Raw genomic sequence first — 27500 nt, 5'->3', positions numbered from 1 at the left:
AAATACTGCAGTGTGGCTTTGGTGATGTGGATCCGCCTGTAAACATTCACAAAAGTAGAGTTTTACTATATAAAGCAATATTTCACAAAAAATACATAAATAAATAACTTGCTGCAAAATTACTCACCCTCAAGCCATCTAAGATGAAGATGACGTGTTTTTTTTTTTTTTCATAGGAACAGATTTGTTGAAATTTAGCATTACATCACTTGCTCACTAACAGATCCTCTGCAGTGAATGGGTGCCGTCAGAATGTTCACACAGCTGATAAAAGCTTCACAACAATCCACACTTGACACTCCAGTCCATCTATGAATGTCTTGTGAAGTGAAAAGCTGCATATTTGTAAGAAACATATCCATCAAGGCATTTTAAACTTTAAACATCTCTTCTGGCCAAAATTTGAGTCCATAATCCATAATTATCCTTCCTCCAGTGAAAAAGTCCATCTCCTGTTGTCGTCTCACATCAAAATCCAATGTAAATGTTGCTTAATCTGTGCATATTTCTTTCCTGTGCTCAGATGAGATGACTTTTCCTTGCAGAAATTATTATTGTATACAGAGGACTCTTATTTTACCCCTGTTTTAAGTTATTTTAATGAGGGGTTTGTTTATTAAAAACACTCAGCTACTGGCTTCATAAAAGTTGCGGATTACTTGAGTATTTTTTTTTTATATGTTTTTATCAGCTATTTGGACTCTTATTCTGATGGCACCCATTCCCTGCTGAGGATCCATTGGTGAGCAAGCGATGTAAAGCTAAATTCATCCAAATCTGTTCAGATTTGTTCAGAAATAAACAAATGTACATTTTGGATGGCCTGAGGCTGAACTCATTTTCAGCAAATTTTCATTAGCAGGTGCACTATTCCTTTAACACAAATCTCTACATCCTTTACAGCTAAGTTTAAATATGAAACTTAAAAATACTGATCCCATTTTTGATGGGTGGTGTTCTCTTTTACCCTGCTTGACCTCCTGCCTCCATCTGGTTAGCCAGTGTGACATCGTTGGACCAGACATCAAACTGCCATTTGCGTAGGCCGAGCACCCCGCAGTGCACACGGCCGCTATGTATTCCCACACGCATGTTCACGTTCACTCCCGTGACCTCTCGCACCAATCTGCACATGTAGCAGCACGCGTGTGTTTTAATTGAAAAAAGTGTTGATGAGGAAGAGAGATCAATATAGAAAATGATGTGAAGAAAAACCTACGAGATGGCCTCAATCATGTCCACTCCCATCTCCACACAGCAGTGCGCGTGATCTGCCCTTGGCTCCGGAAGTCCAGACACACAGTAATAACAGTCCCCCAGGATCTTGATCCGCAGACAGTGGTTTTCCTAAGAATTCAGACAAAGCACAGCACATTTATGCAACTATTATTGCGGAAATCCTCTCTAATAGGATGTTATGATGTTAGCATACTTGTGGGTGGCTGCTATATGCGATAGTTATATGCTTGTTATTAGGTTTTTATTAGGATATTGGCTTTAATTGTGCATGTCTCTTTTTTTCATTAAGATTACATACTGTCATCAAGCGCTCAAAATTCAAAAAGATTTTGTCACTATCTGTTAATAACCTCATAGTGAACAAAAATAGTTCCACTAAAAATGTATTCATGTTGTCCACTTACCCAAGCCAATTTATCAAAGCGAGCAAAAAGCTCATTAAGGGTCATCACAAGCTCCTGAGCCGTGCACTGAGACGCCAAACTGGTGAAGCCCTCGATGTCTGCAAATAGGATACTAGCACAAGAACAGACAGAAGACAGACAGACAGACAGAGAAAATGAGATCAATAATCACAGAGCACCTTGTCTGGGTCACTGAATTTGGTTTGATGGGCTAACAGAGAAAAAAAACATCGATTCAGTTCACTTTCTGAATAGAGGGAGGCCACTCTCAATACTCCAGTCTATCCTTCAATTAGAAAAAGCAGGACTCGGCTGGTGTCCTTAAAAGCCTCCTAGCCATGAGGAGGATATACGGTCATCAACTATAATTTAAGACATGACAGAACGGACCCACGGCATGGTTGAATTATCGAGTGACAACAGGTGGCGCTGTTTCCTTCCTAAATGGCTGATAAAATTCCTAACATTTGGAGAGCAGGATCTCTACATTTACGTGACATTTAGCATTTTCACACATCCAAGTTTTTTCTAGCACAGATGCTTCAAGCTGGCTGGGATTATGCAGGACAATGTGTTCATAAGAACTGAATTCAACGCGCTCCAAACACGTAACTGCGTTACTAAAGTGGCTTGCTGTCATTTCACACAGCTTTCTGTTAATTGATTGTGTAACTTCTGGTACATCATAACAAGCGACTCTAACCCAAACTGACCTTCAAAAAAAACAATAGAAAAGATAGAAAAGTCACATCTCAAGGACTAGAGAGTACGCTAATCTGCGTTTAAGCGTTCAACATAGCTTCAGCCTTGGGAGAGATATCATTAAGCGGTATCAGTGTCTAATGTGTCTGTGTTTTATCCAGACTTGTCGCCTGCTTCAATCACGTGGGGACTGAGTGTTAGAACACTGTCACTTCTCATTCTGGAGGTGTGAGGGAAACACTGGCAAACATAGCTGTACCACACCACATGCTTGTGTACCTGACGTTGTCGTGCTTCTGGATGTAGATCTTGTGGAACATCATATCCTCTTTCTTGGCGTTGATGTCTGCCTTCATCTCCATAGCAACATGCCTTGGCAACACAGAGAGCAACAGGCGCTCCTGGATCAGGTTTGAGATGACACCAGTGAGCGTGTGTATATACCTACACATACAGTCTACTTATATGAGGGTAGCTGACATAACTGAACTGAACTGGAGATTTTAGTGGATAAAATACTCAAACACATACAGTATGTATATGTGTGCGTTTATAAATATATACATTGTATTTACACAGTATGTACACATACAAAAATACAGTATAAATACAAACAAATTACAAACTTCTGGCCATTTATTTTTAATTATTTTTTTTTAAATAACATATATGCATACATATTTTTTTATAATAAAAATAAAACATATTTATATAGGTCTTGATTCCAATATAAAAATTATCAAAAATCTCGCTCTGTGTATCTGTGTATCACACACACACACACATACACAGAACTACTACATTTCACAAGTACAAGTTTATTAATATAAAAAGTATATATACAAAATATAAAATGTTAAAAAAATATATGTATACATTTTAACCGATTAATTTCCATGATTTTTCGCTAAATTTTGCAATAATTTTATAGAGATTACACTCACAATCAACAATATTTAGCCAATCCAATATTTTTGACTAGAAAAACCTATATTTAATGTCAAATATAAAACAAATCTATACATATACATATTCAATATATACTTGTCCATAATTTATACATTATTTTAGGGGGAAAAAATATTCTCTAGGACTATTTTGTTTTTTATAGTTGGACAATTGTTAAGTTGGTACAATGCTCACAAAAAAGGTCAATAAATAGAAAATTGACACGATGACATGGCATGACACAGTGGCCAAGGATATCTGTATGTATGTATATGGCTGAAGCAGCAGTGCTTTATAGGATACATTTAAAGTTGTAACTCTTCTCACAGGGTTTTACAGTCTCGCAAGGTTTTATAAAACACAGCATGTTATCAGCATGCTTCATGAAGTAAACAAGTGTCGGGAGGGTAGGTGTGTTTGTGTACTCGAGAGCTTGCCAACCTGCTGCTGGTTCTCTCTCTGAAGGTGTAATCTGGCTTGGATGTATCCTCTGGTCTCCTTGAAGGCCTGTCTCTGAGACACCTCTGCTGGGTAGTGTGTGCAGATGCCAATGATGTTGGTACACAGGAAAATCATCGCATTGGCACATAACTGCACAGAGAAAGAGAGAAGAGGAATGAAATGAGGAATTTTTAATGTGGCATGCGGAAAAGATTTAAAAAGATGTTTTAAAGGCACTGACATTACGTTTTTAGACCACTTAAACAGCTTGGTTAAATTAAAGCTCTACATTCACAACACACATCACTCAGAAATGGCTCAAACAGCTGAAGATCAACTCATGTAATAGTGAAAGGAGTTAGGCCTACTGTCTGCAGTAATATGAAAAGCATCCAGCAACTGGCTTTATGTTTCAGGTCTTAATCTCTACATCAGCACAAATATCCGGGCATTAGATGGTATGTGGTCAAACCTCTGTGTTTAAGAGAACTTCAAATGGTTTGAGGTTTTACTGCAAATGGTTTCTGAGAGTCTGTAACAGTTATATGGACAGCATTTACAAGTTAATGTCGCAAAAACATATCCAGGTCACATGCCACAACAAATCAAAAGAAATTACTTTGTGAGAAGAAGAAATTACTTTTTTGCAAAAAGAAAATAAAGCCTATTTTAAGACCATCAGGCACATTTCTCCCCTAATTTTTCATTTTTTTACATTGAGTCAAATTAAATTGTTGTAACTGGGGTATGTAATTCCTGTTATATGAGTTTTGTCTTGGACAATGCTCCACAGATAGTTACTAGTCTACTAAGTTTATGCTTTACATGTGGAAAACAATAAAGCAGACTTTGACTTTGAGTTGTCTCTTCCTGGCATCCTGACAGATTTGTTATCCAGTTTACATGGTCATAACAGGAGTTGAAATATTGAATATGACTGAACACACAAGGTCAATACTTGATTATCACGTGTTAGAGTACGGTTCTACAATTGAAACCCCAAGCAAACACATCTAGTCGCCATCAGTCAGAAACAGTTTGCCTGAGAGAACTAGTTGAGGCCCATTTCTCTGCAACAAGCATTTTCTACTTTGCCGAAGAGGAATGAGCTTTATTTATCCACTTGACAAGAAATGGCACAGCAGAGCTTCAGAAAAATAGCTTCACTCCATCTTTCAAGTGCCCCTAGAGTGAATGTACAAACATCTTCAGATTTTTAGAGTTCAGGAAGAAAAGCAAGGCCCATCAGGCATCCATTTGCTCAGATGACGTTATCCAAAGTTTTTCAAAACTAAAAAAAGCAGTTCAATTCGAGGGACTCACTAACACTAACACTAAAGTGCTGTTAACACAAAATACATAGGGTGGGAGAATCCCATTGAGACACCACAATCTCTTCTTCTAGGGAGACCAGGTCAAGACGGCAGCACACCAAGATGGTTGCACACAAAGAGAACTCCAAAAAAAACACTCCTACAAAACAATAAAAGCAAGATCAAGATAAACACTGACAAAACTCCTTTAAAACCGTGTGAAAAAGACATTTAAAGGTGCTCAGATTTCAAGTATTTCATCTCCGATTGATATTACTATGCTGGCAGATTGCATTTTCCCCACAGCAGGGCCTGTTGACATGTGAAATGATAAAAGTGACATGGTCTTTATATTAACACAGAGATTGTATGTGCGGATTATTCTAATAGTGCCAGTTTAATTTTCTAATGGAATTCTATGTAAGCAGTTGGTGAGTAATTATTTTTTAATCTTGTTTTTTTTTTTTTTTTTTTATTAAATACGTATTGTTCATTCATTTAAAAGAAAAGGGGGGAAAGGGTTAAAGCACATTAAAATTGTGAATCAGAATTACAATTTAAAAACAGATGTTTTAATATATTCTATTTTCCTGTAATATATAATAGTAGATTTTTCAGGATTATTTGATGAATTTATAAAAAAAAAAAAAAAAAAAAAAAAAGGGTACTGACCTCCAAACTTTTAAACCGTAATACACACATCATACTTGTTATTTATAGTAATTTAGTAATTTTGAGTAATTAATAACTTGTTTCTATTGTTATGAAGATTTTAAAATGCCAAGCCCTAAATTTTAACAGTTTCCCATGAATGTCATGGTCTGACCAGAATCTTCATCAGCAGATAGCATAAGTGCGTTAATCTCATTGTACTGATACACAACAACAAGCTCCCCTGTTTTATTCATGTAGCATCTGACATACAGCAACCCCCTCAGTTCATTCATATCACACTAGATCATACCAGTGAAATAAAAAAAGCGGTTGACATTTAAGCTGACAGATCTGACAGAATGAATGTCACATGCTTTTAACTCACAGCAAAACTGATTAAATGAAACTGTCAGATCACTGACCGAGCATGTGTGTGTGTGTGTGTGTGTTTGTGTGAGACAATGAACCACACATGGAGCAGTCAGCCTCAGTGTGTAGAAATGTCAGAGAATAAAGAAACTGCTGTTTTATTAGATCCTCATTTTAAAGCTGACCTGAACTGACAAGGACTGGAGTTTTTCTAAAATGTAGGGAGGGACCAAAACCAGATTTACCCTTTCCAAATCCTTTGTATAGATTTCATGAACATGTGAAACATTTTCTAACACTCACGCAAGAGTAAGAATTTGTATACAGTACACAGTACAGTACTCTTATGTCACCATGACTTGCACCATACTCTTTTACCATACAGGTGGTGTAGAATGTGGGAAGAGCGAGGGATGATGGGATTTTATTCACAGAAACACTTAATGCCTTCCCAATTGACAGACAGGGATTCTTCCTTTTTAACAGTCTAAACATTGTCTTATAATGTGGGAATGTGAACCTTATTCTGCTTGTTGCACAACGTATCTGTGCCATAAGGGTAGCTAGCATGAATGAGATACAGGAAAGGCTAAGAAACAGGAAGAAATCCAGACTAGCAAAATAAATATTTACTCTCGGTGTGTGATCAAGAAATGCTCTTGCCATCTCCTCTGAACGATGTGGACATATATCACTGACTATGATGTCATTACATGTTTCATGACAATGAAATAATGATGGCGTTTAAGATTTAAATGTGCTGTGGGGTCACATGAGTCAAGACTAGAGCAGAAATTCATCCAGATGCTGTTGCTGTCTTGTCTTGTCTCAAAAACAACAAGTTCTATGAGGAGTGGTGTCACTTCCAGATCATTAACTTTGTCAAACATGACTTGTGCTAGGGTGGATTTACTCTCGGTTCACTTTGTCACTTTGTTAGAACAAAGGAAGTAATGAAGAAGAGGAGAAAGTAAATAATAAATTATGTAAAGGAAACTTTTTTTTTTTTTTTTTTGCTTTATTAAATCATTTTTGTTTAAAATGATAACTTTGGTTTTCTATAAAATTCAATTAAGGAAGGAATGACGGAAGAAAGGAAGGCACAAAGAAAAAAGAATAGGAAAGGGATGGAAGGGGAGGAAATCAGGAAAGGAAAGGAAAGGAAAGGAAAAGATGAAAGAAAGAAAGACTAGGATTTGGAGTTTGGCCTTTTTGGCACTGAACTGTCATAGTTTGGGCCAAACTAAAATTGGTCTCAGCTGAGCAGTGAAGCCATAGAATGATCTTTGAGAAAAATGTCACCAAACACAATGGGCTCAGCAGATCTGGACCAAGGTCATGCAACAGATAAAGTAAGAAATACTTCTGGATTTGATTTTAAAACATAAGTGCATATCTCCAAGAGACAAGTGGAGATTTTCAAAACAAAGCTTGTTGCTAATCAACCGAATTCCTTATTAGGATCATTTGGAAAACAATCAATGTGTTCAAACAATCAATTTTTTTTGTTTTGTTTTGTTTTTGAAACCCCACCCATATAATGTCTCATTCCTGGCACAAGACCACAGATGTCTTGACGTTCATTGCTGTGAGCTACAGTGTCCTGAAAGCCCTTGAGCCACTAGGGCCCCTCAACACACTCTCTCAGAGACAGAAACACTGATTACAAGCACTTGACCTGCTTCTATGCCATGTCAAAAACTGGAATACCTCTGCCTGCTTCACACTTAACACATGTGAACGGTTTCCTCTGATGTGCTTATGTGTGCAATGTTTAAAATGGGCATAACACTTAAATGTTGCATGGAAGTTATTTAGATTTATTTGTTGTCGTCTTCTTCACAACTTCCCTCATTCAAACTTGGGTCTGGGTTTAATTTATAGACATTTCATTTTTAGTATATATTTTACTTATTTTTAATTTTACATTTTTATTTTAAAATGTATTTATAAGCTTATTTTAATTTAATTATTTATTAATTATTTTAATTTTATATATTTTTATAAACTGTATTTCTTTACACTTTTCCACAGACACCCACAGCACTCCATTGCAGTCCGCTGGGGGTCCCAGGACCCCAATTTGAAAACTCATTGCCTACACTACAGTGGTGCAGTAACAGGGCAGATTTCAAGAAAGCCCTGACTCACACCGAGACTAATTCTGCAAACTGAATAAGAGTGCATACACCTCCGAGGTGCAGAGAATTAAATGTCATGGGTGCTAACCTACAGTAAAAACTTCCCTGTCATTCCAAACCTGAAGCCTTCTGATGCTTTGTTTGAAAACCGGACTGAAATTTAAGTAGTTATTTACTGAAATGGAAAAGAGCTGCTTGAACACTCTGCTAAAAATCTCTTTTAGAATTTTAAATGACATGAGGGTGACAAAATGATGACCGATTCTTTATTTTATATAAAGTACTTAAAGGCATGGTTCACCTTAAGTTGAACACTATGCACGTTAATGGGGACCAGCAACTGAAGGTGAACTACCCCTTTAAAAACCATTCCATTAGTCAAAATCCACAAAAGCCCTGTACATACAGCTGCTATACCATAAGGATCAACTCTCTATTTTCCAGTCCTGATCTCAGGAGCCACTGCACCTAGCAAACAAACAAGATCAGAGAAAAGTAGAGCAGGAGGAGTGGTGGAGAACAAGCAAGAATGAAAAAAGAGTGGCGGCACAACATCTAAATGAATAGATAAGTAGGCATAACAGTCAGTTTCTGGGAAGTCGCCATTGAGTGAAAGTTTTGGTTTAAAGGGCTATTACATAAGAAAGCCAAAGCCCTACTCACACTGGAACTCGCCCAGAAACGAAACATTATATGAACCCACATACGTGCAGGACCTTCCCCTTGGACTTAGTTAAAGGTCCATTGAGGCCTATATCCAGAATGTAATCATTGTTTATTTGAAGGGGATTTTAGATGCTGCTGGAGTGTTTTGAAGTATGAATGAGAAAGCTTTTAAGGTTTAAGGGTGGTCTGTGAACTGCCTTACCAAGAAAATTCCTGTAAAGACAAACTCATAAAAACATCTTTGACCTCAAATGAACTTGCCGTATCTACTGAATTCTCATCCCTGCATAAATAACAGCAGTCAAATGCAGGAGTACGAAATGCGACTTTACTACCAATCACTTTAAGCTATGATTTATGGCAAATAAATTGTAGTTTATGAGTATTTAAAGTCATAAACGCATAAACATTTGAAAAAGCATTTGTGCAAGCGAAATGAGGTTATCAATCTTAAGACAAATGCAGGCAGGAAAATGAAGTCCAATATGTGGGTCATGAAGAATCAAAGTCACTTTCTCCATGTTCCACTATGGGATGGTTTATACCTTTATCATTCATAACAGTTTGAGGCCCCAGGCCCCTGATAAATGACCATGTCAGCCTGAAGAAAGAGCAAATTTACTAATAGGCCACAGAGTCAGTCATCTGATTCTAGAATATGAAAAGTGCCCTCAGTATGGCAAAAGATGCATTCGCCTATAATAACACGATAATTATCTCATCAAAACAAACAGCTGCGATTTAGACATATTCAGCAACAGCACAATAGGCTTGATGCCTTTGGGCTTGCGACATATGACAGCTGGATACTAATGATCACAAAAAGAAAGCCAAGGGAAAACAAACTAGGACCCAAACAAACCTACAAATTAGCACTGACCCAAAAAGCTTCAGTGCATAAGACTGAAAGCTGAAGATGGCTTTACTTCACCCATTTGTTTTAATGGTTAAAGGGATTGTTCACCCCCAAATTAAAATAGTGTCATTATCTACTCACAAAGACAAACATTTTTGAATAATCACTATGCAGCTTTTGCAATAACAGCAGCTCATAGGGAGCTATCAAGGAAAAAAGACAAACAAACTCCACAAAAAGCAACATAAAGTGATACCATAAAACTAAATTAAAAGTGCATATTATATGTTATGATGCCTAAATTTAGTTTTAGCAGTTACAAGTTTAGACGAAACAAACGTTCTTTAGACAAAATAGTTAAGTTTAATATTGGCCATAACATTAAAATAAATTATAGTTTTCACTACTGCTCCATTGTCTGGGGGTCAGACAATTTTTATATACTGTATATACATATACACACATACATATATATATATACATATATATATATATGAAGAGTTCAGATGCAAAAACCTCTAAATGCCATCTGAAATTTTCATCTAAAATTTGGATTTTTAATAAGCTCCTATGCTTAGGTTGAGTCATTTTACTTTAATGGCAATGTGCAGGTCCTTTTCCAGGCTATTAAAGTGAAATAACTGGACATAAATATAGGAGCCTGAAAAAATTCCTAATTTTAGTTGAAAATTTCAGATGGCATTTAGAGGTTTTTGCATCTGAACTCTTCATATATATATATATATATATATATATATATATATATATATATATATATATATATATATATATATATATATATATATATATATATATATATATATATATATATATATATATATATATATATATATATATATCCTTTCCATGAGCCTACACTGATTTGATTGATCAGATGGCAGTCTTTTGTGATTGGTCTACCACGTAAAGAGCGTGCTATAGTGTTTGAGGGCAGGTCATGTAGAACATAGGAGGGTATTATGCAAATATATTACCCCGTGACATGTAGGTGTCACAGAAGTGAGAATGGAATTCCTGATGACTCGGTTCGGTTGTTCAGAGTAGATTCTTTTGTCTGTTTGTTTTTTAAACTATTTATTGTGCACTTTTGGCTTTACAACTTTGCAGACTGTTTACATTCACAGACAGCTACATTACACATTGCATGAAAGATAATATTTCAAAAAACGCATAATGGGGCACTATAAAAATAAAAAAATCTTACCAACCCCAAACTTTTGAACCAGATCATCCCAAATGAAAGTGTATAAATCAGATGAATCAATTATATCATTGTACAATTCAAGGTATTGCATGACGTTAGTATCCTGTAGTTATTATAAACTGACACTGTATATCAAGAACTTCATATTTTTTTGAATCACCTTTGCTCTGACAGAAAAACAAAAAACACACACACAAAAAAAAACAGGAGTTTGGAACAACATAACGCTGAATAAGGCATTTAAATTAATTACATTTTTGGTTAACAGAAAGTTCATGACAAAAATACAAATGAAAAAGAGACAAGTGGCTTGTTGATGTTATATCTCTGTTACTGAAAATAAATCCATGTTCTTCATTTCTATTCTAAGCACTGTACTAATGTGCTCCAGGAGTACTCTGAGCCTGTCTGTCACAAGCACACAAGGTCAGAAAGGCACAGTGACGCATGTGACAGGCACATGACAGCCACCTCCTCCTCCTTCCCAGCATGGACATTATGTATAGTTTACATAAATACACAGAGAAACTGGTTTAAGAGAAAGTTCTCACAAGGAACCGCCATGTTCCTAAGAGACCTCAAAGCACCTTGTCAGGAATTTTCTATCATTATTATGAACTTGGAAAGGGCAAAATGACACCGGGTAGAGCTTGACAAATTCAAAGACAAACAGCAAACACAGCATTCCTTCACACAAATAAGTAATCCAAAATAAAAATGGCAAGAAAGTGAAGCCATCCTAATCTAAGGATTATAGACATAGAGCTTTCTGCAGTCATAGAATCTGAGCTTGGCAGCTGTGATGACAAATTTCTACAAGCAAATGAGCCAAATGAAATGCCATACTGCTCTGAAATCCACCTAAACCCTTTAGAGTCCTCAATTCTCCAGTGCACAGCAAAAGCACACAGGTCATCACAGCGGCCTGAATCCAAAAAAAGATGGCCTGAAATCCCACAAAACATCAATTGGTCCCTGTGCAATGAAACATACACTGAAAGAGATAGACCTAAAAGGTACAAAGGTGGAAAACAGTGGAGATGAAAAAGAGTGGAAATCAATAGTTTCCTCAGACGAAAAGACACGAATGAGACAACACTTTAAAAGCACATCAATACTTGAATAATCTGAGATGATTAGATTTAGGTGTCAAAGGACTGTGAAAATAAACCTGATAAAATATTGTAACAATCACGATCCTCTAAATATAAAAGGATTTACTCACTCTCGTGTTGTTCCAAACCTGTATGACTTAACGTTCCTCTGTGAAAAACAGGAAAAGATTGACAACTTTGCAGGCTGCTCTTTTCGAAAAAAACAAATGACAGAAAATCAACAAAAGAATCATAAAACTTGTGCTTTATATTTGATTCCATAAGAGCTTTGAACGAGAAAAAAAACTGAAATCTATGCCGATATAGATTACTTTTGTGCTTCTGTTGTATGTTTTTTCCTGTCCTAAAGTGAGAAGACATTGAGAACTCCTCTGCTGTAGAGCACAGATGAGTTTCAATTAAATGTTTTTTGGGAATACGCTGGTGAAATGTTATGACTAATCATATTATTCTCTCCATAGTTTCTCAAACCCTTTTCAAAATCAGAAGAAAAAAAAACATACACAGTGAAACAGAAATAAGCAAGGGGGAAAAGAACCACAGTCTGTGGTTCTAACGTTAATTAACGTTTACCACCATTATTGGTATCCTAATACATGACATTTGGCAGTCACAGTGCTAAAACCCAGTTTTTGCTTTGAGTGAGAAAGCCCTGGTCATTAGGAAACCATAGAGCATCTGCTATAACAGGCCTTGATGTGATCCAATACTGAAATGTTATAATTAGCCATGCTATTATTATTACCTTTATCACCACATGCATATAGAGTACAACATCGCACTTATCATTAAATCCTAATTTATGACACCTCCTGCACTGATTAGTCAGGCACGGCGCTCACACCGCTGAGGGCAAAGCAAACGCTAATCTTGAGGTTGACCTGAGTTCAGCCAGAAGTTTTGACTGATCGCTCAGCATGCAAAACGGCTGTTGGAGCAACAGTTTTGAGACTTGGGTTTGTTAGCTTGGCACTTTATGCCAATGTTAGGCTTCTCTAAAGTTAAATTTGATTTTAAAAGACTGGAGATCTGAATCATGATAAACAGAATGGTTAGGAATCAGATTCCACTTAACAAGTCCTATTTCTTAAAATTACATTTCTTTTATCATTTACATCTTGTTATAAACAATTGCTTCTTCTGGGGAAAGCAAAAGAAGATATTCTGTAGAATGTTTCAACTGCTTTTATTCATACAATAACAGACTTTCATTGTATGGACAAAAAAAAATTACATCAAAAGATATTTTGTGTTAAGTAAAATATATATTTTTTTTTAAACAAGTGTTGCACATGAACTTCATTATTTGCTGCTATAGAATTAAAAGAAAACAGCTTACATTAAATATTTATATTGTCATAGGGCAAAACAAAAATTATGCAAAATAATTTTATGGTCCACATAAAATATAAATATATATTGTTGGTCAGTAATTGGTCAGTATTTTTATCAATTAACAAAGCTCTCGTGTCGACCCAGCTTTCATTCTGGAGTAGACTGGCTTTTGAGTCCACCGGAAAACAGTGTCTTGTTTAGATGTACCCAAGAACAAAGCGCTTATCTAAGCAAGAGCCAGTTGTGGAATTTTTGATTGTTTGAGGTAAACACGGTTTTATTTTAGTTTGAATTCGTTCTTATAACATCTGTGTTTTCCACTGGATTGCAGATCTGATGAATCATGGTAGGTGTGAAAAAGCCAGAGTGTTATTAAAGAAGTATCACGTAGGGCTGGGCGATATGAGCAAAAATTCATATCCCTGTTTTTTTGGCTGAATTGTGATATACGGTATATATATATATATATATATATATATATATATATATATATATATATATATATATATATCGTTTTTTTTCTAAATTTCTTAACTTAGTTGTCCACTCCTGTTCTTATTACACAGCAAGGGTTTGCAGTTGTGAGTCCTGAATTTACGGCTATGAGTTCTGTTACAGAATGGGGTTTTCACCCCCGTAAATAACCGTACTGTGTGTGAACATAACCATATTAAGGTCTCAAATACAGAATAAAATAAGTGGAATTTGAACGATTAATTGCCGCTTTGAATGATTACATTATTTTTGCATCCGAAATTGTAATTAGTTGCAGTAATTTGTTTCTTTGCTGGAGTGGAATGAACGTCAGCTCATCTATAACGCATCTCCAAACAACTCAGGGCATTGTACAAACAGGTTTTCCCCCTGAGCTAGCTACTATACGTGCTACAGGCATCTGGCTAAAATTGCTCTTTTCTGTTCACACTATTACAAGTAATAAGTTGACAAATGCAAACAAAAATACATTTCAGAACAATTTCACAGAGTATAAAGTCGATGTTTATTTTCATCACCATGAATTTCTCTTAAGTACATTTTCAGGAATCAATAAGGTCTACATAATTAGTGTATCCGGCTATGTATTAGTTAATTTAGCTACAATATACAAGCATGTAACCAGGTCTTGGGCTAAAAATAACACATTCAGCTTGGTGTCTCTAAAAAAAGGTGTTACATTTATGTCTCTAATTTGCTGGTCTCTTCATGAGCTTAGTTTAACCCCATGGGACAATGTTGGAACAAGAGCCACAGAACAGGTGCTCTCATAGACTGGAGTAACAGAGTGCCATTGAAATCACAGTGTCTGCCGCCTCTCCATATAACAACCAAAAAACTTGCATCTCGGGATGTAAACTGTCCCACGCCTGCCAATAAGATATCAGACCAGGTGACCAAACATATTTTCAATTTTAAAAAATCCCACGGACAGTTTTTTACATTTGGAAGAACAACGCTGAACCTAAAATTCACATTGACAAAATACTTTTTAAAATAGTTTTGGATGAGCTACAGTATGGCACGCCGCAGGACACAGCAACTCTCCAAAAGTATTCCATGTCAATTACCCAGATCAACACAGCAAAATCAATTAAATACCTTCCCTCCCTGCCATCAGCCCAGAACTTTAAGAGAGCCATCTCATGAGCCCTGTTGTGAAAAGGGGATTCGTTACTGTGAGTGAGTGAGAGAGTAAAAGAGAGAGAGAAAGAACAAGCAAAAGAAAGGCATGCACTGGCTGTCTTTTTTCAGCCCAGCACGTCAGTCCGGCGCTATTTCATACTGTCGATCCCCAGCCATTCCAGTCACCACATTCTGCCCCACACCACCCCACCAGTGTGTATCTTCACAAAGACAGTTATTGTCCCGCTGGTGATCGCCCACTGACCTAGTCGCTCTGCACTGCACTGCTGGTCATCTCGGAGGGACACGCAAACAGCACAGTGAGAAGGAGTGTAGGGGTGTGAGAGGAATGGTGGGGGACAGACAGAATGGAGAAGAGAGAGAGATAAAGGGAATGAACAGGAAATGAGCTTTCTGAGGTGTAGCTGCATTTGTCAAATTAGCCCTTTTGGCCAAAGGATGGAGAAGAAAAGCTTGTCCCTATCCATATTAGTATTCCAGCAACTAACTAGTGGATAATTTATCTAGAATTTCACAAGATTTCACAAACAACTACAAAAGGAATGGCAAGTAACACATTGAATCAAATTTTGAAGTAGGAAAACTAAATCAGTATTTTTTTAGTAAAAGGTACTCTAATAATCTTTGGGGGGTTTTAGATTGCAAATTTACATCTGTAAAGTTAATCTGACATAATTTTAATGAATGTAATCTTTAGCAAAATTCCTTCTATTCCATATTTATTCATAATTTAATTCTTTCTAAACAGTATTTAGAACAATTAATTTAGTTTTTTTAGTCATTTTAAGTCATTCAAATATGCTGAGTTGGTGCTCAAGTAACATTTCTTATTATTATCAATGGGGAATTCAGTCTTTTGAATGGTAGCGTACATTATTTGGGATATTATACCGTTTTTGTAATCAAACTGAATGGTCACTGCATTTGCAAACTACAAGAATATTGAACAACTCCTTCCATCCTCAACCAAAGACTTCAATGTACTTTAAAAACAAAAGATCACAGAGCAAATATGAAGGCATACTTTGCTTGTTCATTGTGAGAGAGCATTTATATAAGTCACTAAGCAGCTACACAACCAATGGATATTTGCCCCCCATTGACTGGCCACAGGATTGGAACCTATCCCAAATGTCTATGATGAGAATCTACAAGTACATGCTCTGGGCCATATCCTGAGTCAATCAGCAGCCATTATCCCAATCCATTTCGATCATGCTGAGTGCCAAGTAGAGAGCCCACAGCCCAGCTGTCTAAGGAGCAAACACACAAAAGCCCAAGCTCACTGAACTAGCATTAACAATGTCAGCCCTAGATCACATGGAATGTGGAGCTGACACAATGGACGCATTTGAGCCCCTGCATAGAAACATTGCATGGCAAATGCATCATATGAACAGCAGTGAAGGACAAAGCAAAGTTGCAAAAGGGAAGAGAATTTTGGAAACTAAGATCCATCCACACTGCAGTCTGAAACTGTCATGCCAGGCATTCCTTTAAAAATACTGAAACAAGCAAAGCTTTCAAAAAATAACAAGTTATCCACTGAACTCTGTGACTCCAAAGAATTTGGAGATGTGAAAGATTGTGCCTTCATATGATCAGTTACTTGGTGCTTATTCTCCATCACTGTGGAGTTGCAAAATTGGGTGTAAATAATGTGCAATTATTTTCTTCAAAGTGTTTTAGTTTTTTTTAAATCTATTAAATCTGGAAATTGTCCTGTATATTAAAAAGGAACAATTCACCCAAAATAAATAATCTGATATATTAATTCACCCTCATCTGGTGTCAAATTCATATGCTGTTTTTTTTTTTCTGTATAACATTTGTATAACATCATTTTGGTGCATTTTTACATAGACCAGAACTGACCAGTTCAAAAAGGACAGAAACATAAAAAAAAGAATCAACTATCATAAAACAAACAAATACCAGAACAGGTTTTGAAATAATGACAAATTCATATTTGTGTGAAATATTCCTCTTTTAATTTTAAATGTTTCAGAAGTGTAAACATACCTTTCTGGTAAGGAAGAAATCTTCAAGGTTGAGTCTCCATGCCATTATCATGTGTATGGTGGACAGCACAGCTCCAGTGATCACAGCTGCTCTCATTCGCACCGGTAGCAGCGTGTAGATGATGTAGATGAAGAACACAGTCCACCATATCCCTTCAGACACACTGGGTGGATCCACCATCAACAAGCCAAACACCTGCACCACGACTAACACCGCCATGAGCAAATAACTCACAATCCACATGTAGTCCTGGTGGAAGCCGTTTCTGTTACACACCACCATCAAGGCTAAGAACAGGCCCATGGCTACAGAGAGCACCGAAGCAAACGCCACATCTGGTGGACCTTGGACACAGTGGAACGCCAGCATAACCCCGCAAACCACAACCAGGACCCCCATGAGCATCGTGAGAGAGCTCTGGTTGAGCCTGAAGAAGTACCGCTGATACAGTCGCTCGAGCTTGGACGACTTGAACTTCTTGGACTGAAAAATATGAGCCAGACACAACAAGCACGTCAAAAGACACCTGTCGGCACCCTTCCTCTCTTCTCCGCCATCATCAGGGTCCTCGGCATCTTCCGTTTGCCTCGTCTCGGAATCTTCAAACGCCAGGTCCACGGCTCTCAGACCCACATCACCCTTCCTGCCGTAATGGTCCTCCTGCCAAACGCAGCGTGTGCTGAAGTTGCTGCTGGTGGCGCCCCCTGCTGCACGGGAGTAGTGCGGCGAAGGAGGTTCCATAGACTCGGGGTCCCGTAGACAGCTCATGTAGCGCGGGCTGCACAGGGACGAGCCCCTTTTACACCTTGATTTCCTGCCATTGCGCTCACCCCATGCAGTCTTATGGTTGTCCACTCTGGCAGCTTTAAAGCCATTGACCCAAGACATTCTGAATACAAAAAGATGTCCAAAAGAACAGAATACCTGCTTAAATATAAGCTAATTATTTTTCATCTATTTCATTAGCCATATCAGCACCAAAGGCTATATTCGTGCATGTAAAAAATAATAAAATGTTATATACACATTACACAATTAAACTAACAACAAATCAACTCCGCAAAATCTTTCCTTAAAAACATAAGAAGGTCAATCTTAAAAACATAACAGAGTTTCTAAAAATATTACTGACACTATAATTGTTGGCCTTCCCACTTATTATCCACATTTTCTAAACAATACTGAAGCAATTCCCATGCTTTTCCTACTAAATTACTACATAACCACAATTTATATCGGTCTATATAATTCATTGCAGCATCAAAGCATAAGTTTTAGATCAAAAGGTTTTGAGAATCATGAGAAGCAGAGTCAGTCAACTGTGTTTAAACTTTTAACTGGTATCGTATTAATACAGTGAAAGCTGCCAAGTTGTTTAGCGAGGTCGACTTACCTGTGTGGCGTCCCCTTTGTGTGACGGCACTGCTCTCTTTAGCAAGGCACTGCATTTACTCTAGTGTAGAGAGATAATATTACCAGCATTTTTCTCAGAACAGGGCTTGTGAAGTTCTGCGACACCCACTTAAGCACAGGGTCAACAGAAAATCCTCGAATAGCGCCAAGATCTCTGCATCCCTCAGCCACCTGAGTCTGCTGGTACAATACAAACAGAGCACATGCAGCATAAGTGAAGCGTGAAAATGAAAAAGGCACAAGACAAACATCTCTGAGATTATCAGTGTCTGATTACTGCTAATAACTTTCGCTAATAGCTGTTGCTGAATTCCCTGTTGACATTAATGTGTTTATTCATGTTTATGCCTCAACAGGTTAGTAAATACTAGTATTGATTTCAAGCTGTAATTAACCGGTGATTCTGCTTTCTCAGAAATGTTAATTCACATGAAAGCTAATTTTAAAAAGCTGAAAATAAAATAAGAGGAAATACTCTATAGTTAGAATTGACAGATGCTAAAAGCATCCAATCAATCTTACAGTAAACCTATGACTTATTGACTGACATAAGGGAAAAAAAGAACATCACAAATACAGAAATTTGAAAAGATTTAAATTAATCCAACTCCTGTTGCCTAGGATTTGACTTTCAAAGCGAACCACAAAACGTTTAAGACAGGAACATTTTCCTAAAATATAAACAGAGGCCAGTTTCTAGCTTGCTGTCTGACAACAAAGTACTTACGGCCCGTGTGTCATCATAAGTCAACGCTCTGTAATTCAGATTAAATTGTGCATGCCTCCCCAAATTTGCTCAGCTGAGTCACTACTTTACCTCAAGACAGGGGCATTAGTGACTTCAAACGAATTTTTTAAACAACTGTCTGGAAATTAAATAAGACGCAGCCAACTCGAATTCAACGTTGAAAGATTTTAACCACAATAACATCAAGAAGTTTCAGCATATAATTCCTCTAAAAATATATATATTTGAAATTATATATAGCCTATATGTCTCATATATTTATACACATATAGACAATCTTGTGACCTATCCAATGCAGTGATATGATCAACCCGTTCTCATCAGTCTGCGTATAAATAACACGACTTTACACTTTCTATTTGCGTGTAATGCATACGCCAAATGCCATTTTTGCGTGCATATGATACGCCAATCCTTCCCATTAATTTCGGTGGAGAGCAGATGCGTCCAAATAACACGCATCATCTTCAGCGGCAGTGACGTCACCAGCGAGGCTCGTTCAGTTCACCTGATGCGCGTACACCTTCAAACAGGTAAGCAAGGGTAAATATATTTTTCTTCTTCTTCTTTTTGTAATGTTATCACGTGGTTAAGCGTATTGTTTTAATTATTTCAGTATTTCTGCATCACGTTAGACAGGGTCGTGTTTTTAAAGGGCAGTTTATGCTCAAATTATGGGTCAGTGGGCTGCTCAGCTAGCCTACCATTGTCATTAGCCTAAGCTAACCTGTACTGTTTATAGACCTGTTGCAGTTTTAAATAAATAATGATGTGACATATGGGTCTTCAGCTTTTAGACATGACTAATACAAGCACAACAAAGCACCCAAACCCAATATCGCGTGATAATCGTGATCGTGTAAAAAGTCCACACATTTAGCATATTTTTACAATACTAGCCTAACTTTTGCTTGACCACGTCATGTGTAGCCAATACACACACAGTAACTACAGCATATTTACCATGCTTCTCCTACTTTAACCGTAGTTTTACTCTGGACTTTGTAACGCACATAACCACGACATTTACTATGGGTTTACCATAGTAACCATAGTTTTACTCTGGTATTTGTATTTACTAACACACAATAACCACGACATTTACTATGGGTTTACCATAGTAACCATAGTTTTACTCTGGTATTTGTATTTACTAACGAACAATAACCACGACATTTACTATGGGTTTACCATAGTAACCATAGTTTTACTCTGGTATTTGTATTTACTAACGAACAATAACCACGACATTTACTATGGGTTTACCATAGTAACCATAGTTTTACTCTGGTATTTGTAGTTACTAACGAACAATAACCACGACATTTACTATGGGTTTACCATAGTAACCATAGTTTTACTCTGGTATTTGTAGTTACTAACACACAATAACCACAACATTTACTATGGGTTTACCATAGTAACCATAGTTTTACTCTGGTATTTGTAGTTACTAACACACAATAACCACGACATTTACTATGGGTTTACCATAGTAACCATAGTTTTACTCTGGTATTTGTATTTACTAACACACAATAACCACAACACTTACCAGGATTTTACCACAGTAACTGTGTTTTTACTCTACACTATTTGTAAAGCACAGTAACCACTAAGTTTGCCATGCCTTTAATATCTTTTTGTGATGTAATTGTAATTCAGTGTTTTTTCTGTCTTTCAGTTACGTCGGATTACATACTCCACAACAACCTGTAATCCAGCAGATCTTTAAAGAAGCCATCTCTTGTAAAATCTCTCTCTCTCTCTCTCTCTCTCTCTCTCTCTCTCTCTCGCTCTGCTAGAATTAACAGGGAACTTCAACTCCACGCTCCCAATGCTGATATTGAAGAAGCTGTCAAGGGGGCTGAACAAGTCCTTCAAAGGATCAACCCTTCACAGGTAATGTTGAAGACTCTTAGTTATAACTGATTTGCTTTAATGAACGCATCCTTATATTATGTGTTAATCAAATATTTTGGTCACAGATCATTTTAACACACTGTCTCAACATGTTTATATTTCAGGAAGGCCTGTCATGAGATTTGAATTTGACCATCTTGTGCATTTATGAAGAAGACCAAAAGCTGCAAAGGTAAACACTTCCAATGGTACGTCAGATACATTTTTCTCAGCATTTGATGTTTCTTAAATTTTGGTTCACTTAGCCCATCAGGAAGAACACTCAACAAAGAGCATGTTGTAGTAGTAATAATTCATCCAATAATCATATTATATTGCACAAGCGTACTTGTACAAAATTCTACAACTTTTACTCCTACTGCTGTTATTGGCCATTACCACAGCTCCCATCAGATTGTGCCCATTGTAAGAGTGTTTATATCATGAAGTTTAAATGAAGTCCATTGTATTCTTTATTGATCTTTACAAATTGGTGCCGCCTCTTCCTGTTTCAACAGTACATGATATCTGTCCACACCTCATAGTCTGCCTTTCTTTCTATGGTGATGTTACTGAACACATCTGTCTTAGAAGCAAGAGAATGGAAATCCTAGTTTAACTTTTCAAGTGCTACAAATCAGATCTTTTAAAGTTGTTCACACAAAGACCAATAACTATAATGAGAAGTATTTTAGCGTCCACACCAACAGACAATACTGTACAATTACTGCTATGCACACTGCAGTTACAGTATGTTGTATTCTGCCATTTGTTGTTGTCAGTGTTTTTGTTGTTCATAATGTGATAAATTATCTTTGTTTCTTCTTGTAGGATTTCTCACAGATTACTTAATCATTCTTCATCAGCTCTTCACAATATCAGCCCATTCAAAAGCTTCCAGATCTTCCTCTCTTGTGTGACACATCTGCTCTCAGTCCTTTACTGCCAACCTCCAGTCTTAGCATTTCTGCTTGTATTCATTTTTGCTCTACATTCATCACTCCAATCTCTACTATAAGCTCTCCTATATATATATATATACACATAATAATAATTATTATTATTAACCATTTATTTGTTTTGCATTTATTCACAATAGAAGCAAACAATGATTACAGGATATATGTTTTTAAAGGTGATAATTGTAAAATATTGGAGCATTGTTCTTAATCATTTTTGCCTATTTGGTTGATAAAGGGAAGAAAACAATATATTTTCAACTGTAGCCTTGATTATTCTTTGGCATCTTTTGTCAGGATTATTATAAATTATAAATGAATATTAAACTTATGTTTTTTGAAGGGAGTTTCTGTTGCAATTTTGTTTGTTTGTTTTCACTTAGTTACCTCTATGCATTTTTTTTTATCAACTTTTCTTTTTTTTTCATAGTGGAATAAACTGGAGAGAGACTGTTCTGGGCACTATGTTTATCTGCGAAAAGTTTGACATATCAATAAACACTGTAAAATGACTAGACAATGAGTGATTGATGTCATGATGTTTGTTTGTTTGTTTTCTATTCCTATAGTTCAACTGGTGGATCTAAGAATGGCAAGTTTTTAGGGTCCATTTCCATGAAAAGTAGATGTGATAAATTGTTTACCTTTAATACACTATAAATACATTGTAAATATTACAGAAGGAAAATTGAGTAGTAGAAAAATATTGTGTTTAAATAATCTTCAGAGGTGTTTTTTTTAAGCAAATGAAACATTTTGACATTTATTTTTCACACAGTATATGCAAACTTTTGAGTTTAAGTACTGTACACTAATATTAGTGTAAACAATGTAGCCTATTCAATACAATGGGAATCATTATACCTTCGTTAAAACACAAAACAAAAAAACACCTTTAATCAACGTATTTCTTGCTGCATCAGGGTAACTGCAGCTTCTGTCCATTCACTACAGGAACCCGGAAGCTCCCGGCATAAATGACCATATATGTACAAGTTAGTGTGACGCCTCTGCTCAACTGGGTTGCCATTGGCTTTGACGTTCCCTTGGCTCTCGCAGAACTCGTTGTGATTGGACTATCTTTTAACCCAAATTATAAACCGCTTAATGTTGCAAAGTCCGTTTGACTGTAATTATTACGTCAGTAACACCTTCAGTTAACAATGCAGTGTTGCTATGTCGTGAGAAATTACCTCTTTACCGAAATCGTAACCCTAACCCTAAGCACAACTCCAATAAACTCCAAATACCAGCGCTAATATTACTCGCGTTCAAACGATAGAATGGCAGAGGCTTATGGGTAATGTAGTTTAAAATGTTTAATAATTAAAAAAATGGGAAAATGCAATCTTTTTTAACAAAGGGTCATCTAAACATGTTCATTGTGTAAACATTAATGACATATTAAAGAGGCAGGCTGAAATTCGATATTTTAGTAAGTGCACTTTTTTAAACACCTTTATACCACCTTTCCATATATGTTTGAAAACTCTGTCCAACATTATTTAATTAGCATAGCATAAGTAGTTGTCCTGCCAATTTTTTCTTTGACACTATAATCAGACTTTGATTTACAGCCATTTGAAATTTACATTTTTTTGCTCTTCTAGGGGACTCTACTGGGCCCTTGAAGATGGAAGGGCAGTAAAACATACACATACCTTTTCTCATCATGGACAACAGACTGTGCTGAGTCATAATTTTAAAGTTTTTCTTTTCAACAAATTGCCAATATGTAAGTTGTAAGTCATGTTTATCTTAGAATAAGAATAGAACCATAAAAATATACATCAGTGCCTATTTGGAATAGGCTCCAAATATTGAATTACATCAGGTGCAAGGATACAGTATTGAAAGTAAACAAAGACACCAATTTAAACAACCAATACATACTGTGACACTTCATTGTACTTTCACAGTGTCAATGTGTCATTCAGTAAGACAAGGTACAGAGAGTGTGTAGTTTATAGTGCAAAGCCATACAATTCATGCAATGCAAAGAATCATAATATTAAGAGCTAATTTGTGTCTCTGTGTAAAATACTCCTCATATTTGTCCTCCTCGGGTACTAAACATCAGTAATGTGCATGCTCATCTTGCTTATTATACAGTACTGGATTCATGTTGATCTTTCCCTTGTCCATCACCTTCAGTTGTGCATGAAATTCCTGCAGCATTATAGTCCATTCAGTATCTTCTAATGCAGCTTTCAGCCTGCCCTTCATCTAACTGAATGTCATTAATGTAACCAAATGTTAATTTCTTAATTAAAACACATTTATCTATTGTTTACAAAATTAAATGGTGTATTTACCAAACACCATTCTTAATATAGAATATTCACCCTACTTTATTATCCAACACCATGTGCAGTACTTTACTGGAGGATACAACATAAAGACAACTAAAGTAGTGTATTAAGACAAATGATATACAATTTTTAACAATATTAAAAATGGGTTATGTTAAAACCATGTTTTTCTAATCAGATGAAGCCATGCAAATGCATGCATGGTGAAATGTCTTGAGCCCCAAAGAATCACATCAAGTTTTTAGAGCTCTCTTGCTTTTCTTCCTCTTCTTGCTTGTCCATGTCCTGGACATATCATAATCTTCCATGTCATAATTTTTTTTTTGCAGTTGTTATGCAGCACCCTACAGCACAACTGATGAACAAAAGACATATAACCAATTTAAATCAAATGTCTTTATTGTCACAATACAATGAACACAAGTATACAGGTGACGAAAGTCTTGGGTGCAGACTGCAGCGTGACAGTATGGATGGCAAATGAATTAATTCATGAATATATATGAAATACAAATTCTGAATATATATATGAAACACACATATATAAGGGACTCAATTCAGGTAGAGAACAATATATGTTAAAAATTATGCTATACAGAGAGCATGAATTGAAAACAATAATAATCACAGTACACATACATGTCTGCAGTGCAGCACGGTATGAATTAGTGCAAACAGAATGTCAGGGTGCATAATAATATTGAGTCCAGTCAGCATAACTGATAAGAGTGCAGGGCATATGAGGTTGGTGGGGTGTGTATGGTTTTACTGGTATGAGTTCAGTTCAGTCTGATTGCCTGTGAAAGGAACTTGTCTCACTGTCTGCTGGTGTAGGTTCTGTGATAACGCATGCCTGATGGTAACAGTGAGAGCAATCCATGGCTCGGCTGGCTGGAGTCTCTGACCGTCCTCCTCACACTCCACCTGGTCTAGATGTCCTGGAGGGCCAAAACATGTATTTAGGGTATGGTAAATCAATAAACAATATATAGTATTTTTATTTATAATTGTTGCACTGGACTTAACATTGATTCTTGTTGGGGATATTGGCCAAAAGAATCCCACCACAACTAGCTCTCGTTGTTTAGCTGTGATGTTTACTTTTACAGGCCGTAACATCTGAGCTGTCGCAGTGGAGCGGTTTGTGAATGCAGTCTTCACAGAAGATAACTGATGGGTTCAGGTAGCAGTGATGCACTTGGTGGCCATTCAATTGATATCTTCATCAACTGGCTTCATCTAAATTCAAACAAACAGACAAAACAATAAGTCAGCAATAACAGCAATAACCATTCTAGAGTAATAGTGTTGGTGAATACAGTTGCAGGTGTCAGTACTCACCATATTCAGTCATTTCCTTCCCAAATCACAGAGATGATGCACAGCTTATTTGCTCATTTTAGGAGCTATAAAAAAGATGTATATGTGAAAAACTATAACTGCGGACTTGAAAAGTCTTTTGAGAGATCAACATCAATGTTGTACCACACATAACTGCATTGAATTCAGACATACAAATGGAAATGTGAAACTTTTCACCTTTCTGTCTTTTCTTTTGGGGCACAAGAAGTCCATGTTCATTCCTCATTTCTTTAGGACTGGTTTGACTGATTTTCTTTGCGTTTCTGGTCTTCAGCTGTAAAACAAAAAATATTTATTGACCCCCATGTTTAATCATTATTGTTGTTTAAAAATATAAATAAAGCAGATATAATTATATACTTCAAGCACAAGTTCCTTGGCAACTCTAGTAGGCTCCTGAGTTCATCTGTTCACATCAGATTCAGCGTCTGAGAAAATACCATCATGCAAACTCTCAGTTTCTGCCTTACAACAGAGCATAAAAGAATGTGTGAGTGAGGGAGTACAGCATGAAGATGAAGTGAAAAAGGCAGAGAAAGGCAGAATTTTGTGTATAAATTTAACAGAATGAGGGGAACATTTAAGAGATTTAAGAGAACAGTACTGTCTGTTGGTGTGGATGCTAAAATACTTCTCATTATAGTTATTGGTCTTTGTGTGAACAACTTTAAGTGATCTGATTGCCCAAATTCATTGAAGATCTGATTTGTAGCACTTGAAAAGTTAAACTAGGATTTCCATTCTCTTGCTTCTAAGACAGATGTGTTCAGTAACATCACCATAGAAAGAAAGGCAGACTATGAGGTGTGGACAGATATCATGTACTGTTGAAACAGGAAGAGGCGGCACCAATTTGTAAAGATCAATAAAGAATACAATGGACTTCATTTAAACTTCATGATATAAACACTCTTACAATGGGCACAATCTGATGGGAGCTGTGGTAATGGCCAATAACAGCAGTAGGAGTAAAAGTTGTAGAATTTTGTACAAGTACGCTTGTGCAATATAATATGATTATTGGATGAATTATTACTACTACAACATGCTCTTTGTTTGAGTGTTCTTCCTGATGGGCTAAGTGAACCAAAATTTAAGAAACATCAAATGCTGAGAAAAATGTATCTGACGTACCATTGGAAGTGTTTTACCTTTGCAGCTTTTGGTCTTCTTCATAAATGCACAAGATGGTCAAATTCAAATCTCATGACAGGCCTTCCTGAAATATAAACATGTTGAGACAGTGTGTTAAAATGATCTGTGACCAAAATATTTGATTAACACATAATATAAGGATGCGTTCATTAAAGCAAATCAGTTATAACTAAGAGTCTTCAACATTACCTGTGAAGGGTTGATCCTTTGAAGGACTTGTTCAGCCCCCTTGACAGCTTCTTCAATATCAGCATTGGGAGCGTGGAGTTGAAGTTCCCTGTTAATTCTAGCAGAGCGAGAGAGAGAGAGAGAGAGAGAGAGAGAGAGAGAGAGAGATTTTACAAGAGATGGCTTCTTTAAAGATCTGCTGGATTACAGGTTGTTGTGGAGTATGTAATCCGACGTAACTGAAAGACAGAAAAAAACACTGAATTACAATTACATCACAAAAAGATATTAAAGGCATGGCAAACTTAGTGGTTACTGTGCTTTACAAAATAGTGTAGAGTAAAAAAACAGTTACTGTGGTAAAATTCCTGGTAAGTGTTGTGGTTATTGTGTGTTAGTAAATACAATAC

General features: G+C 36.5%; 1 protein-coding gene and 1 long non-coding RNA gene across 2 annotated transcripts in view; both read right to left on the bottom strand.

Moving 5' to 3' along the window:
- The window catches only part of LOC113065498 (adenylate cyclase type 6-like), a 29112-nt gene extending 10431 nt beyond the window's left edge, over positions 1-18681 (bottom strand). The window contains exons 1-8 of the mRNA XM_026236772.1: positions 18465-18681; positions 17072-17960; positions 3735-3884; positions 2625-2746; positions 1644-1755; positions 1220-1347; positions 968-1126; positions 1-36 (exon numbers count right to left, since the gene is read on the bottom strand). The exon at positions 1-36 is cut by the window's left edge and continues 106 nt beyond it. Of these exons, the coding sequence (XP_026092557.1) occupies positions 1-36; positions 968-1126; positions 1220-1347; positions 1644-1755; positions 2625-2746; positions 3735-3884; positions 17072-17959 (1595 nt within the window). The 5' untranslated portion in view covers position 17960; positions 18465-18681. The remainder of the gene's footprint in view (positions 37-967; positions 1127-1219; positions 1348-1643; positions 1756-2624; positions 2747-3734; positions 3885-17071; positions 17961-18464) is intronic.
- Positions 18682-24818: 6137 nt separating this feature from the next.
- LOC113065337 (uncharacterized) lies at positions 24819-25963 on the bottom strand. The gene is made up of 4 exons (XR_003278992.1): positions 25945-25963; positions 25747-25811; positions 25432-25644; positions 24819-25343 (listed from the first exon to the last, which is right to left on the bottom strand). It is a non-coding gene; the product is annotated as an uncharacterized LOC113065337 (long non-coding RNA).
- Positions 25964-27500: the final 1537 nt, after the last annotated feature.

Source organism: Carassius auratus, chromosome 48, assembly GCF_003368295.1.
Source record: "Carassius auratus strain Wakin chromosome 48, ASM336829v1, whole genome shotgun sequence".
Taxonomy (NCBI): Eukaryota; Metazoa; Chordata; class Actinopteri; order Cypriniformes; family Cyprinidae; genus Carassius; species Carassius auratus.
This window is presented reverse-complemented; position numbering and strand designations above follow the sequence as displayed.